The 16,170-nt window shown below is 36.7% G+C and overlaps 4 protein-coding genes across 8 annotated transcripts; 2 read left to right on the top strand and 2 right to left on the bottom strand.

Moving 5' to 3' along the window:
- On the top strand, window positions 433–3,813 carry LOC18607527 (transcription factor ABORTED MICROSPORES). 2 transcript variants are annotated; one of them, XM_018116523.1, is made up of 10 exons: window positions 433–591; window positions 731–787; window positions 966–1,082; window positions 1,176–1,352; window positions 1,442–1,520; window positions 1,610–1,678; window positions 1,854–2,534; window positions 2,707–3,006; window positions 3,100–3,276; window positions 3,370–3,813. In XM_018116523.1, exons 3-10 carry the CDS (start codon window positions 985–987, stop codon window positions 3,595–3,597), a joined length of 1,809 nt encoding a protein of 602 aa, XP_017972012.1. In that variant the 5' UTR covers window positions 433–591; window positions 731–787; window positions 966–984; the 3' UTR covers window positions 3,598–3,813. The 2 variants fall into 2 exon arrangements, with proteins under 2 accessions (XP_017972012.1, XP_017972013.1); XM_018116524.1 differs by having other exon boundaries at window positions 433–648.
- Window positions 3,907–5,384, bottom strand: LOC18607526 (mavicyanin). The gene is made up of 2 exons (XM_007041735.2): window positions 4,748–5,384; window positions 3,907–4,382 (listed from the first exon to the last, which is right to left on the bottom strand). Exons 1-2 carry the CDS (start codon window positions 4,980–4,982, stop codon window positions 4,051–4,053), a joined length of 567 nt encoding a protein of 188 aa, XP_007041797.1. The 5' UTR covers window positions 4,983–5,384; the 3' UTR covers window positions 3,907–4,050.
- LOC18607525 lies at window positions 5,579–6,561 on the top strand. Its single transcript, XM_007041734.2, has one exon. It carries the CDS (start codon window positions 5,883–5,885, stop codon window positions 6,324–6,326), a length of 444 nt encoding a protein of 147 aa, XP_007041796.2. The 5' UTR covers window positions 5,579–5,882; the 3' UTR covers window positions 6,327–6,561.
- LOC18607524 (probable ubiquitin-conjugating enzyme E2 23) lies at window positions 7,272–14,786 on the bottom strand. 4 transcript variants are annotated; one of them, XR_001926758.1, is made up of 9 exons: window positions 14,645–14,785; window positions 11,794–13,875; window positions 11,158–11,295; window positions 10,251–10,718; window positions 9,662–9,731; window positions 9,433–9,572; window positions 8,837–9,148; window positions 8,047–8,385; window positions 7,272–7,564 (listed from the first exon to the last, which is right to left on the bottom strand). XR_001926758.1 is itself a non-coding variant. In XM_007041733.2 (8 exons), the coding sequence occupies exons 2-8, from the start codon at window positions 13,873–13,875 to the stop codon at window positions 8,134–8,136; spliced, it is 3,390 nt and encodes a 1,129-aa protein (XP_007041795.1). In that variant the 5' UTR covers window positions 14,645–14,786; the 3' UTR covers window positions 7,581–8,133. The 4 variants fall into 4 exon arrangements, 2 of the variants coding, with proteins under 2 accessions (XP_007041795.1, XP_017971553.1); XR_001926757.1 differs by having other exon boundaries at window positions 7,280–7,564; window positions 7,655–8,385; XM_007041733.2 differs by lacking the exon at window positions 7,272–7,564 and having other exon boundaries at window positions 7,581–8,385; window positions 11,230–11,295; window positions 14,645–14,786.

Raw genomic sequence — 16,170 nt, 5'->3', positions numbered from 1 at the left:
TGCGATATGTTCGTTATTTCTATTATAAACATATAACTATAATAAATTTAAGATAGTTTGTATCTTAGTATAATATGAATACGATGTTGTTCTATTTTATTATATATATATATATATATTTTTCCAGCTTTTGTTCTTGATGAACAGTGAAGCTTTCCTCCAAATGGGGGACAACCGGGATCTTGGGATTTCTCTCGTCTCAACGCAACTGCCGACGCATAGCTTAGTTTTATTCTTTCTTAATTTGTTGCGACGTTGTGAGAGTAGTTGAGACACGAGAGAATATGTAACCATAACGAATGAAAAAGCTTGAAAGAGTTAGTTAAGGTTTCACACGCCATCTTAGCTCATGCAATATGCTCCTGCCATCATTCCAATATATCCTTCTCATTCTTTCAGCCCAAGAATGTATAAATCTGAACTTCTTTTCTCATGCAAGCCCTGCATTTCACCTACCAAGTAACAAAAACAAACCCAAGCTTCATCTGAATATAAAATTGTTAGTATCCTTTAGATTTTTTTTTTCATTCAATAAGAAGCTATATACTGATAACTTTCTGAATTTTTTGAGATGGGAGTTTTAAGGATGAGGTAAGTCATGTTGCAGTGGATGATGATGCAGTTAACCATTGCTATCAACTCAACCCTGTATGCATCTCTACTTCTCCTTTTGTTCTGTTTTTTATTCTTCATTTGTTAATTTTTTTTTTAATTTTCCAATTTTGTTCAGTCAAAAGAAGCAGCAACAACAATTTTGGAACTAAGAGTAGATATTGTAAACTGCCAGGTCTGTTTTCTCTCTTTTGGTCTCTGGTTGCTTGTGAGTGTACTACAGAAAAAGTGTCTAGATTTGTTAGTAAGGTTTTAGAAGGTAGAAACAGTTGATGGATTCTTCTGCATGCGGTTTCTTGGTTTCCTGACAAGTCCTAGCTGATACTGCGATTCTCTCATCCCTTTTCCCTCAGTGAATCATTGAAGGTTAAGATGAATATTTTCCAAAACCTCCTGGAGAGACTAAGACAGCTAGTGGGATCCAAAGGATGGGATTATTGCGTTCTCTGGAAATTGAGTGATGATCAAAGGTCAGAATAAATCATAAACTGCAATGATATGTGTGTGTAAATCCATCTATGTTTCTCTTCCTCTCCAATGTATTTTTTTGTTGATTGGTTTAGGTTTATTGAGTGGATGGATTGTTGTTGTGCTGGAGCTGAGAACATTGAAAGCGGTGGAGAACTTCAATTTCCTGTCACTCCAGTCCTTCCTTGCAGGGATGTTATGTTCCAGCACCCCAAAACCAAATCCTGTGAACTACTTGCCCAACTTCCCTCTTGCATGCCCCTGGACTCCGGGTACTCGCTTACTGTCTCCTCTTTTCTTCTTCTTTCCATATCTTTATGAGTGTTTGTCGAGTTTAAGTACTTCCTGAGATCATAAACAGGAGCCATGCACAAACCTTGATATCAAACCAACCCAAGTGGTTAAACTTCTCTAAAAACTCAGATTCAAATGTTTTAGAGGTTAGTACATTTAAATAATTAATCAAGCACCTTCGACTATCCCTCCGCATACCAAAATCTAAGCTGATCTTTTCTTCCAACCTTTGCAGGAAATTGTTGGAACTAGGATTTTGATTCCAGTTGCAGGAGGTCTAGTTGAGCTGTTTGTTGCCAAACAAGTACTACAATATTTCTTTTCTTATTCCTTTTTCTGTTACATTTTCCCTTTTGATCCTGCGACACGGTTTTTTGTAAGCTGTATAGAATAGCATTTTATCTTTTGTTTCTTACTATGAAAACCCTGTTTCTATGATCATAAATGGCAATTGGTCGATTGTTAATTTCTGAAAACAGGTATGTGAAGATCAAAATGTCGTAGATTATATTGCCACCCTCTGCAACATCACATTAGAGCAAGGCGGAATGATGAACTCAAGAGGCATGGATGCACATGTTACTGTACTAAACGCCCAAGCACTGAATGAGCTTCAACCAAAGCATCATTTAGGCAATGAGGATGATCAAAAGGATCCCACCAATCATTTCCAACAACCGGTTTCTTTGGCAACAACACTAGAAACACTAAACCTACCATATGACATCTCTTCTGATCAAATTCGATCATGCAATTCGCCAACGAACTCCCTGCAGCAGTATAATTACCTTTCAGAACATAAAACCAAGATTGATGTGTATGTTGAAGGATCCCACGATGCATTCCTTCCTGATCACAAGGTAGCTAGCCCTTATAATGATAATGGACTTCAAGAGATGGATCCATTGAATTCCATTATAACCAATGAATCAATCCTAATCCAAGGAAACGATAAGGACTCGATAAAACAAGATAATGGACGATCAGATTCAATGTCAGATTGCAGTGATCAGAATGATGATGAAGATGATGCAAGGTACCAAAGGCGGCCAGGATCAAAGGGGCCTCAGTCCAAAAACCTTGTTGCTGAGAGGAAAAGGAGGAAGAAGCTTAATGAGAGACTCTATGCTCTTCGCTCTTTGGTTCCCAAAATTTCTAAGGTAGTTACCACTGTCTTAGTACATTATCTACTTGATTCCCCTTTCATAGTACTTGTTTCCTTCTTTTATGACCTTTGTCTTAATCTGTTGTCACCATGAAGAACTAGATTGAGTTCTGACAGTAGCTTTAGTCCAAAAATCTTTTGATTTGTTGTCAACTGTTTATTCTTAGTTGGATAGGGCTTCCATCCTTGGAGACGCAATTGAGTTTGTGAAGGAGTTACAAAACCAAGTAAAAGAACTACAAGATGAGCTTGAAGAACATTCGGATAATGATGGTTCTAAGAAAACAGGCCTGAATGGAATCCACAAGAATGTTCAATCTGAGATTTTCTCACAAAATGAAATCGCTGTGGATCCTAACCCTGAACATGATAAAGGACCGAATGGCTTTCCAGTTGGAGGTAATGGCAGTGTCTCAAAGCACAAGCAAGATGTGGAAATTACAAGTGACAAGACACAGCAGATGGAGGTAAATCAATACGTATATTCTTGTCTTCCCAGTTGAAGTTTAACTGGCAATTTCATGTGTTTTCATTTCTTAAGAAGGATGGAAAATGTTTAGGTACAAGTGGAAGTTGCTCAAATAGATGGAAACCAGTTTTTCGTTAAAGTATTCTGTGAGCACAAACCTGGCGGGTTTGTGAGATTAATGGAGGCTTTGGATTCATTGGGCTTGGAAGTAACAAATGCGAATGTAAACAGCTTCAGAGGCCTTGTGTCAAATGTTTTCAAAGTAGAGGTAAGATATCCTTGAAGACTAAATTGCATCTTGCTTAGATATTTATACACACAATTCCCGTTCTAATTAACTAAACTTAATTTTTGGTGGCAGATAAAAGACAGTGAGATGGTTCAAGCTGATCATGTGAGGGACTCTTTGCTGGAGCTGACCCGAAACCCTTCCAAAGGTTTGTCTGAGATGGCAAAAGCTTCGGAAAACAACAATGGCATTGATTGCAATTATCACAAGCAGCAGCAGCAGCTCCAGCATCAACTCCACAATCACCATATCAGTTCCCACCACCGCCATCTCCACCACTTCCAAAAGCAATTGGCATGACCTTCCTCAAGCTGTGCGTAAGAAAGGGTCTTTGGACCTTGTATCCCTTTCCTTATATTATGTATGCTAATCATCAGGAGATTTCTTACAATAATACTAGGAGTAACACCCCGCACCCCCCCACCCCCAAAAAAAAAAAACTTTTTCTAGCAGAAAGATCTACTTATATATGCTTTCTGCAAGCATTTCAATATACCAATACCATTAGTACTTGACATGTTTGATTAGTATATATGTTAGGTGAAAATGGCTGCATAAAGGTTATGATGATAGTCAGACCCTGGCACAGGGTTAAGATGGCTAAAAATGTTAGGGGATAAACAGTAACTGTATTAACTTAAAGAGTTCACATTTAAAGTAATCAATTATGATGGGTCCAGAATGGATAAAAATCATCTTAAGGGAGGTAATGGTCAAAAAAGAAGAAAGTAGTGCCTAAACAGCAATTTTCAATCAACAAAACACACTGAGTAGAATTCCAGATGCAAAAAGGCAGAGACTCAAACTCCATCTTTCCAAGGCATAAGTACTACCAGAGTTGGCTGATGGAGTTGGCCCCAAATTAGTACTGGTGTTTCCTGCTTTAATATCAATTCCGAACCTCATACCCCCAAGGCAATGGCCACCTACATTGCAGACGAACCAATACTTCTTTGATTCGGTGAGATTGACTTTATCATCTCCAGTCTCATGCCTGGCTAGGACTCCACTGCTCGTATCACATGATCGGTATGTGGCCTCTGTCACTTCAAAGGCATTGTGTTGCCCCTTATTATATTTAAATTCTACAAAAAACACACACCCAAAATTGGATTCTGAACCATCTTCTCTGTTGTGTAGAAATATATAGCTGCTGCTTGATATATATGTATATATCTGTTGACATATTTATATTTGAAAACCTCCATAGATACGGCAATTATGTGGAAAAGGTATGGATATGTTCACAACCATATTGACCAAATGCAGATTTTCCTAACACTAAAGAGGAAGGCAGACAATTTTGTAGATGACTCTTAGAATCCATACCAAATATATCTCTTCATCCTAAGATTGATTACTCTACTTTGGGACAAGATTATTTGCAAACTTTAATAAACCATAGAGCTGAAACCAAATCAGAAAAAGTTTTAAAGGGATCAGGTTATACCTAGAACATCGCCAACGCTGAAATTGTATTTCTGTGACCAGGAAACATAGTCTACCTCTGAGTTCCACCCCTCCTCATCACCAACGCTGTAAACTTCAGATGTGGCACCTTTCAAGAAGGAAAAACAGATCATAAGAATGATTGGGAAGAGACTACCATATCTGACAGTCTTGTCTTCCATCGCTTTGAAATCAATGAATATGATGGAAATATTGGAAGGTTTGCTGAAAACCATTGAACCAACCAAGACATTTCAGATGGTTGAAACATTTGAAAGTGATATATAACCCCCTTAGTTTTTATCAATTCCATCTAGCTGGGGTTGTCACCATCACTTCTTATAAATTATGGAACAACTAGTAAGGTATAACTGGCACCAAATCATTGGTCTAGGACTGGATTTTTTTTAAATGTTTATGCCAGTAGCCATGCCTGTTCTTATTACTATATCTTATATTAAGGTTTTAGAACTTTTCAAAAGTGACAAAAAGTAATTGATCCCCAAGCTCCAAATATATGGCAGCCCACCAATGAAATGAAAAGTTGAATGAAAGTGTTATGAATTTTGTAAGCAATAAGATTGTTGCAGGGATGGATGTCCTGCTATGATGATGGATGGTAGAAGATGCTTCAAACACAAGATACATATGTAAGTCTTGATGCCTTTAAGTAACAAGGACAAGACAATATGGCATGAATTATAAATTAAGCATTTCCCCATTCTAACTCTACTTTTTATATAAGAGGTAGGTGTGCGATATACAATTAGTTGCACCACCCATGATGTTGGTGAAGAAAGAGAACTATAAATTAGATAACAAATAAATTAATTAAATGGGTTCGAGGCCCATTGGATATATCTAATGGATGCACCTAAGGGAAATAGGAGTCCTATGGAGTAGTCCCAATGTGTTCTCCACAGGGAAAAGTAGAAACTAACGGTGTCGTTTTGGGTTCAACAGTTACTTTACCTCCTTCTGACTGCAAAGTGAAGGAAAAGTAAAAACAGCAATCCATCTTTTGACCGTAACTCCAAACGCCTAAACCCAAAATAACCCCAAAACCCTAAACCACCGCCAAAACCCCCCCAGTACTGTCTTCACTTTCTTATACAAAATCCAAAGAAGGATAAAAGATGGCTGCTTTACGTGGAGGCCGATTCAGGGAGCTCTTGAAGAAGTACGGGAAAGTGGCGTTTGGGGTCCACTTCGCAGTCTCTACAGCCTCAATAACCGGACTTTACGTCGCCATTAAGAACAACGTCGACGTCGAATCGTTGTTCGACAAGTTACATCTCCCGGGCCTTTCCAAAGACGAAAAGAACCAAAACCCATCCCAGCAATCCCCAAACCCAGATGGGTTTGTGATGGTAGAACCCACTGAGAAATCACCGGTGGTGGTTGAGGAGAAAGGAAGGAATCGAACGGCTGAGCTCGCCGCTTCCACTGGTGGGGCCCTAGCATTGGCTGTGCTTTGTAACAAGGCCTTGTTCCCAGTACGGGTTCCGATCACCATCGCGCTTACGCCTCCGGTGGCTAGGTTTTTGGCTAGGAGGAGGATTATTAAGAACCGTGTATGATTTTCCTTTTCTTTTTTTTTTTTACTTCATTGAATTTTTCAAAAAAAAGTTCTCTATTTTCTCATATGCTTGTGACACTGTGAATGGTTTCTTTTGTCGTTTTTGGTGTCGGTTGGGGAAATTGAGGAATGGAGAAGAAAGATGGCGCTAGCTTGTTTAAAGCTACACCAGTTGTTTTTACATTTGAAAAAGGACAATAATTTTTGCAATAATAGTATTACTTAGTACTGTACTATATTTCTGCTGTTGTTGAGCATGGATTTTAACGGTTATTATTGAGAATATGGAAGGGAGAAATTGTGGTACTGGAGCTAGGATTGGTTTAAGATCCCAGTGGAAAGAAAATGGTTGTAGGTGAAGATGGCACTTGACTAGGAATTGGATGACAATCCTTTTAAATCATCACTTACCAAATGTTTGAAATAGCGGAAAAGAGTTGGTTCAGTTAGCTGCTAAATTTGGTTGAAGTAAATTTAGTCTCTTCATGTAGCCAGTAGAAGCAGGTTTAGGATTCATTTCACAATGCCACTACCTGCCACCTCCAAGTTCCTTTTATCAGGTGTAGTTTGGATTACGACACAACTTCCTGCTTGAATGTTATGTTTATGGTTTACCCAGGTATTTTTTGAAGTTTGTAAGCATATATGTTCTTCCGGACAAAGAAGGCTGGTCGGGGGGGGGGGGGCGTGGGCGCGGGGCGGGAAGGGGAGCCATGGCTTTACGCGCCGCGCTGACTTGCTAACCCTGAACGAGAGTGGTCCGAGTCCAAGGAGTTTGCATAGCATAAATGGATTCATATCTCCTACAAATTAACTTTGACAGGGGAGATTTTTACAGAAGTTTAAGTTTTATCTAACCAGTGCTTTTTATTATTTATCAATGGTTGATGACCAACTCAAGCATTTTAATATTCAAAAGCAGCCCATCCACTCGTTTACCTTATCATTAAGACATGAAGAATGTAAAATTCTTATTAAGCGCATTGGTATAGAATTATATCTAATCTATCTATTAGCTTGCTAATGTTTTAAAAATTGAGAAATGTCAGGTTCGAGTCTGCAGTTATAGAGATGTATACGCTTTCTGGTACCCAAATCGAACATATTTTTGTACCGTAAAAGAGTCTGCCGTGCTGATTGCAAACGGCAAGTTGCGCGAGTTAGCGTAGCTCATATTTATGGCTCTCATCAGAAGCATGCCTCTGATCATGCATCTATACCGGCTTTTCAGCATCGTATCTATCAGAACAAGAAATACAGTAAACGAAATCTGATTCAGATAAAAGCAAATTAACTCAATAATATTCATGACAACGTCTATGAACATACAATGAAACTTGAGACGTAGGACACTCTTTTCTTTCAATTCATCATCTGAAGTCAACAGTCAATCGAAAACCCTGACTGTCTTCCCATTCCTAAAGTACTAAAAGAAATTTGAAAACAAAAAGTTAGACGCAAAATTCACCCATATGAAGTGAAGAAATAAGAGGAGAAAAATCTGCACGCATTTTGAATCTTCTAAGTTAGTTTTTAAAAAACAAATTCCAAAAGACAGAAAAGGACCCCTGCGATTTGCTCCAAGAAACTCCAGCTCCTAAAATTTATAAGGCTTCCAAACAAGACAGAAGAATGTTTTACCAAGTCCTATAAACAGTCACAGAGCATGATAGAGCCTTTACATTGACAAATATCTGGAATTTGGAATTACCAGCACTGACCTTGTTGCTTTGATGGCAATGCTGAGTAGTTGTCTTTCTTTTTTTTCATTTTTTTTTTCACCAACGAGTAGTGTTTAGAACCCACCACTATGATTGCTGGAAATGCTTAAATTCCTGACAATCAGCTCCAACTTCATTAAGTGCCAATAAAAGCTTAGGTACAATCTTGCCTAACATCAGCTTGAAACCAACTGAAGTGGAGTTTGCATTGTTTGCATCACTATAAGAGGCATCTTTAGTTAGAGAGCCAATTAAGTAGCCTTTCATGTATGCATCACATGCTTTAAGGATGTAAAAACCACGTCTCCTGAAATGGTCTCTGACAAGTTCTTCAAAGTCCTAGAGATGGTCATAAAGTTATACAATTAATCATTTATATCTGAAAAAGAAAGACTGGAGCAAGAAAATGCCTACTACATCTTGAGATAATAACAAGCATTACTGAGCAAAATGCCTCCCTGAAACAACTCAGGTAGCAAAAAGATGGAACCATGAAAATATTTGACTTTACTATGTCAGTTGAATCCATTGCTGACTATTAATAATTACCGTGTTAGGGTTCAATACATCAGCACCAAACTTTAACAGGAACCATTTGACCTTTAATTTCACTCATCGGATCCATTAAAAAAACAATGAAATCTACATATTCTAGACACTAAGAAACTAAATATAATGTGCCAATGCTTAAAAACCTCCATACCCCTATGAAATCTTAGCAGATAAATCCATAAGTACCAGAGGACCGTAACTCAATAAAAAGAACATACAACTGAAATGTAATAATCACCTTTGGGGGCTTCCGCATGAGATACATCATTGACTTGCAGTTCAGTAAGAAAGTATTCTCATTGTATGCTAATGAATTTTTCTCTCCTTCAGCTGTTCCAACCTGCTTATCATACCCAGCTTCATTGAAATATGGCCTAGAATTTAGCACTAACCCCTGCAGTGAAACTAGGACTTGAAGGATGCTAGAGGACAATGAATCCCAAACTTCGTTTCCCCTGCCAGTCCATGTATTTAGAAGGCTAAGGCACACCTTACCTTCCTCATACAAATTAGGATTTATTCTCCAACCGCCAGAATGATAGTATGCTGACTGCAACATCAAAACCCCATTCAAAAGGAAAAACATGAATTGTTTATCCTATAAAACATTCATTTTCAAGAAGTTCAGAAGTTATAATTCTCTGAATTTTAAAAGATGAAGGAAAACGTATTTCAAGATTTTTAACTAATGGGATTTGGGACCAGTAGCAAGGCCTGACATGATGGTCATCATACCTTCTCCTAAAAGAAGTATCAAGTTGGAATATCTTTCCCCAAGAAGGAGGAGATGAAGGGAGGGGGAGGAAAACATACAGAGAAGTTCCTTAATCTTACCGGTGGCACATCTGGATACTCAGGAGGAAGGTGGAAATCAAAGAAGAAGAGACCATCTTGATAAGGTGTCCCATATGCCCCAACTATTACAGCCCTCAAGAGGTCCATCCGATCTTCATATACCCGTACATAGATTCCATCTGTTAAATAGTTATAACTGGTTAAAACAAAGGTTGCTAAAGCCAAGGACCAGAAACCTTTTAATACACCTACACCACACATTCCTTACCTGGCAGGTTGTTCTGAAGGATGTTCCAATCTTGCTGCACCTTCTTTAGCCACTTTCTTCCAGTACTATTCTGCAAGCATAATTAATGTGGGAGGGTTCAAAATCCTAAAGACATAACTACATGGGTGAAGTCCCAACTGGGTAAGGTTACTGTTACTAACAAGTAATAACACTATTGCAGAGTGAGTCAACACTTTCAGAACATATGATATGACATAACGGCTTAATTTAGCATTGCATGTTAGACGGTGAGAAGTAATGAAAAAACCTAAAAAATTTACCAACAAATACAACATATCAATAGTTTGCAATCTCCTCAAGCAATAGGCTATCTTCGTTAAAAAAAGAAGTTCTTTTATCAATGATTCAAGTCTAAGCTATAAGTCTATGACATGGTTTTCCAAGTTGCACTGCAATATATCTGTGCACATATTAAATATACAATCAAATTAAAGGACGATCCAAATCATACTATGATAACACAAAAAGTCTTTCTCCAAAGATTATATTTCATGTGCTTAAAGTTATAACTTGAGACAACAGGGTAAGCTATTTATGTTACAATATTTATATATAAAAAGTCATATACCTGTCCATTTGCACCAAGAAAATAATGATCTAGAGGATCTTTAGCTGTATCAAACCGCTTGAAACTGCAAGTATCATCCTCATCACCTGTTTTAGAATCTGAGTCTTCAATCCTCACATTGCATAAAACATCTGATGGAAGTGAAAGTTCGTGGGCCTTTTCATCAACATGTTCCTCTCCTTTCTCATTAACGCTTTCCCCACTGAAATTATCAAGAACATTAGACTTTTGAGAGCTAGACTCATGGCTGAAATCTCTTCCCTCAGGCTGAAGTTCATTTTCTCCTTTGGAATCCAAATCAATTGGATCAATATTTTTTCGTCTTCCTGAAAAAAATCCACTGGCCAGTCTGGTGACAAAATCAAATGCAGCTAAGGGGAGTGATAATGCTGCATTCCTTCCAGAATTATTCTCCATACCCTCTTCAACGTCCGAAATAATACTGCTGGCATTTTGTGGTTCCAGATCCTGAACAACAAATACTCACATCATTCACTCAACTGAGAAACAAAATACATGAATTAATAGATTTAAGATATCATAATAATATACTGATAGTTCCACTAGCATGATGCATAAGAAGTTTAATGATCATGCACTTGCAGAAGGCATCTAAATAAAATTTTTCCAACCATCTGATGGTCCTACTTCCAATTTAAGGCAAGATAAAATTTCTTTCCAAACATATGTTGATTACTCCATCAAATTTTTTGCTCTCAAAATTCTAAATCTCAACCTATCCAGATTATCTGAGAGCATATTCTTGCTCATAAAAAGTGTTTCAAAACAAAGTGCCAAGATCAACTACTGTTTTTATGAAAGCCTGCTTGCAAGTAATTGATGTATTGACATGAAACTGATTTAATATTTATGGACTCCCACACCACTGTTTCAAACAGAAACAAACCTCTTGAGCATTCTCAAGAGCATCCATCTCATCATCATTAACCGTTTCCCAACTAGCAGCATCATCACTTACTTCACTCCCAGCAGCAATTGACTCATCATCATCTCGGCCAACAACATAAATTGCTTGAGGTCCAACCTAAACAAACCAAAAGATCAATCTGTCAAAACAATAACTATGCTCCTCCACAGGGAGAAAAGGCACAGTAAGAAATAGCTATCACTAATCATCACATGATGGAATATACAAGTAGTTAAAATACTCCTAATAATAAGCTGAAATAAACCAAATATAAGTAAAGTTTGAAATATCTACAAATTACAATAATCTAAAAACGTCATCAGAAACCTTCTCTAAGGTTATAATGCTTATAGTTAGCCTCCTAAAGCCAATGTACAGAATAAATCACTCAAAAGAACAAAACAGAGTTTTTTCATCCCCACCGAAATAACAATATCCAGTGAAATAAAACAGACTCATGTTTTATGTCAGCCAAATTGATGGGAAGTGAGTTTACCAAATAAATATAAGAAAACCAACTACTAAATGATGCACAGTTTAAGATTCAGAGTTAATGGAGAACTCTGAGGAGAAACAAAAGGAAATAATAGTTCTAGAATGAGGCATCAACCCTACCGTTGAAACCATCCCATCAGCCCATGTAACCTCAATATCACCATTTCTCAGGCCAGTTATGTTCCCAACCCAAGAGAGATCCGTGAAGTCCATGGAAGCTTCATTTGGTGATTCACCTTCTACTTTGTTACTTCCTGAGCACTTTTTCAAGTCTCGTTTTATCTCCTTTGATCCATCTTCCTGCTTTGGTTCCTCAATGAAGCCTTCACCAGAAGCAGATTGCATGGGAACAGAAGCCGGGGATAATCGAACTACTACATCACCATAACAATAATCATAATCTGGATGTCCTTCCAGCTCATACACACTTACAATTTCTTCCTTGTCAAACTCTCGAGGGTCCTCTGCCCTGGCAACTGGCTTTATCCACCTTATACAAGCTGTCCGCTCCTTTGCATTAACACTTTTGACAACCCCAACACGCCTGGGTTCATATACATCATCACTATCATCAGAGGCCTTCTCCACCACATACTGCTCTGCAACAAATTCATGATCACCGGGAGTTTCAATTGGGATCAATGTCGTTGCATCCACTCCACGTTCGATTGTTCCATCCTGCCATGCAACATCAACTCTTGTTCTGCTATTGACAATCAAAAGTGCCCTTTCAAAATTCTCCACTTTCTTTTTTGCTTTCTTGTCTTTCCTAATCACAACTTTCCGGATCTTCTTGCGGTGATGTGGCCAATGTTCATGGACAGTCTCCTTTGAAACTGATAATGAACTACTACAAGAGCTAGATTCAGGTGAGGCTTTAGTTCCAATAGCTCCATTGTCTTTAGTTTCAATAGTTGCATTGTTTTCATCAGGTGTAGGTGTTGCATCAAGATCCATGGATTCACTATTATCATTTGATTCATACAGAATAACCTCTTTGGAATCCCATTCACTATCCAACTTATCACAATTTCCCCTATTTTTTATGGAACCATTAAGCTGCAGTTTGGACAAACCCTTGTCCAAAGGAATGCATTGCGATGAAGTTGGAAGAAGACACCAATCACCCACTTGCCAATTTGCATGCGCAAAACAAGACAACAGTTTTAGATTCTTTGGATTCTGCTCTTCAGCAGGGGCAGTGGAAGAATCAGGCCCATAGCCAGCAGATGCTATCCAATAAATAAACACAGCTCCAGCTGTAACTTTAGTGACTGTACCTTCCAACCGATTTGCCTTCCATAAGCCAGATAACCACCTAGAATTCTTGAAAACAGATGAAGAGCTTGCTCTTACTCGCTGACCAGGATAGTATGGAAAATTACTATCGTCTTCAAGGGTATTTCTAGTAATTGGTTTAAGACGCAATGGTTCAGCCCTTGTAACTTTGCATACAGAGCCATCATCAAACAACACGTTGACATTATCTAAAACATCATCTATTCTACCCAGCCAGGGACCAAGGACCACATAATCGCCCACAGTGAAATCCCTCACACGTTGCAAGTCTCTAGTTGAGACATCATTTAAAATAGATCCATCAGGAGCTAACAGATCAACAGAGACATTGACGTCCACCACAACACCCACCTGTCCAGTTGAATCTAAAGCAGCAGCAACATAATCCCCATGTAAGAAACCCCGATCAACAACACTTACATTCTTAATACTTTGAACTGGCTCAGTGTCATCCATCCAGAGTACCCGAATTTGATCGGCTTGAAGATCACCGCACTTATAATTACCACCTTTGTTCCCATCACCACTCTCATTAGCATTGCTATTTGCATCACCATTACCGCTTTCATCTTCACCATCCTCCTCATCATCTTCGTCTTCGTCATCTTCATCATCAGTTATGCTTCCATCTGAATCTGAGTCACCAGCAACTTCACTCACAATCCCAATTGCACCACTTGTATTACTCCTGACAACATCTTGTCGATAAATATAAGGAACACTATGCAAGTTACAGAAAGTCTCATTTTGTTTACTAACTCCAACATTAGTGTAATTTACATTTTGATCACTGACAGACGCATTTGTTGAAGAACCACCCTGACTCAAAGTGTTACTTCCATGCAAACTTGTTGTGGTGGATTCATTAGTCTCAGAAGCTAATAAATGTTGCTCCATCCCCATCTGAGATCACACATATGAACATCATAAAACTATCATTTAGCACACTTAATTCAACAAAACAAGTTTCAACCTATCAAGCATTTTACTTCTAATTTCCAAACCCTTTGCTCAACCTAACAAGAATCTCAGGTTTTGCAATTCATTTTTTTTTTTTTTACTTGTTTCCAGCACAACAAGTTACCTAACTTAAAATTTAACAGATTAACAACAAGGTTTTCACGATTGATTATCTCACGTTGGCAAATGAAATATAGTAACACCCTTGAACCAGTTCCTTCAGAATTAGTTAGCATCAAATATTTCAGATATGATACACTTGAAACTTACATTGAGCTCTTTCACAACAGTTTATCACCAGATTTTGAAATCAAACAAAAAAATTGGCCTGAAAATCCCCATGTAACCATTTAATATCCGATTCGAAACACAAAACCAGTGCCTCAAAAATTATTCCAGAAACACACGTCTGCTATTAAATAGCATTCAAATTAAACGTTATGAAATTGAATGCCAAAACAGAAACAAATTTAATATATAGATATTCACAAATCATAAGACAAATTAAAACAATCTCCAAAAACAGCTCAAAAATTAATGAATTAAAAAAAAGAAAAAAAAAAAGAAGAAGCACGCAGCTTAAATCCACAATACACCACCTCATTCCAATAAAAATTGTAAAAAAAGAATTAACAAAGAAAATGAAAGTATTGGTTCAGCTTTCATCGGTATTTAATCGCTGGATTTCAAAGATGATCTGAATTGAAATTACCTGATTAAAAAATCGGCGATTTTTTTGAATAGAGGGAGAGAGAGAGAGAGAGAGAAATAGAACGAAAGGAGCTGTTTGTATTTTAAACCGAGCGTCGTTGCTGTAGAATGTAAAGTTGATTGTATTAAGAAGACAAAAGAAAGCAAAATTGAAGGGAATATAAAGTTATAAACGCTGTGATTGGGAGCTGGAATTTGGAAGCGGTGTCTAAGGGGCAGATTTGTAATTTGAAGACAAGTTTTGGATGTTTTGGCCAATAGGAATCCGACAATTCTGAGTTCCATCAGGGCCGTTGGATTTGCTAATGTCCTATAAATTGGGGTTTTCTTTTGCCCCAAATATGTTTGGGAATATACGCCTAGAAGGATTAAATAATGGTATTTTACTCTTTTTTATATTTTCCCATGTGTTAAAAATAATAATAAATAAATAATATAGAACATAAAAATTTGTGCTGTTTCTTCATTTGAAGTAAAGAAAAGGGAATGGCTTTGTAGGGAGATTTTTTCAAGGGAAGGAAAGGTAGGCTTTTGTTGCAAGGGAAAGTTTCTTTTTAGGTAAAAATATTTTTTAAAAATAGAAAAATTGGAAAATACTCTACCCACGAGATTTCATCAGCATCTTAACTGGAATAGGTAATTCAACTTAACAAAATCACAATTTCTCCTTAATAAAAAGAGAGAAAAATGCAAGAAATAAATTATTAAATAAGGTAAAAATGGACTTAATTTGAAAAATGAATACAAAGTTTTAGATAAAAATATAATTTCTATATTTTAACTTTTGATTATGATCCTAACTATCTTCAATAAACTATGAAAAACCATGATAAGGTTTTTTTCGAATAGAGCTAATATTTTTTTTTAACAATTAAACATAATAAATTTAAAACGGTGAGATTTTTGTAATGTATTTTTTATTAAAAATCCAAAAATATAAAAATAATTGGAATATGTGATGTGTGAGTGAAAAAAAATTAGTCACCTAGAGGTTAAGATTTTTTTTTAGGGGAAATGGCCCTTCAATTAATAAGCTTTTAAAATTCTTCATTTAGTAGCTTTACAAGTTGGCAAAATTAATTAATTTTAATTGTTACTTTTCTTTCCATGATGATTTTCCTTCATTTTATTTTTTTTGACGTATTTTTATTTATTTTATAATTTTAATCAAATATATCGTGACGGTTGAATTAAATTTCATATTTTTTTATATATAAATGTTGTAAAAGAAATGGTAACATGCATAACTATCTACTTATTAACTTATGTACCCTTAAAAGCGTGCATAACTTACTTGTCATATAAGTAATTGTCAAACTTGGAGGCTTTGGAGAATTTTTTTTAATTTGTTTTCATTTATAAAGTTGTATATTACAAGTAATATTACAACCCCAAATTAGATAACTTTCTGTATATGTCAAACAGTAAAGCTACAAAAAAATATAAACAAATTAATAAAAAAATTAAAATCATTGTAAAGTTCAAATAAGCTTTCTTTTAATGATATTTAAATTTGAAATTTAAAAA

Source organism: Theobroma cacao, chromosome 2 (genome assembly GCF_000208745.1).
Source record: "Theobroma cacao cultivar B97-61/B2 chromosome 2, Criollo_cocoa_genome_V2, whole genome shotgun sequence".
In the NCBI taxonomy this organism is placed as follows: Eukaryota; Viridiplantae; Streptophyta; class Magnoliopsida; order Malvales; family Malvaceae; genus Theobroma; species Theobroma cacao.
This window is presented reverse-complemented; position numbering and strand designations above follow the sequence as displayed.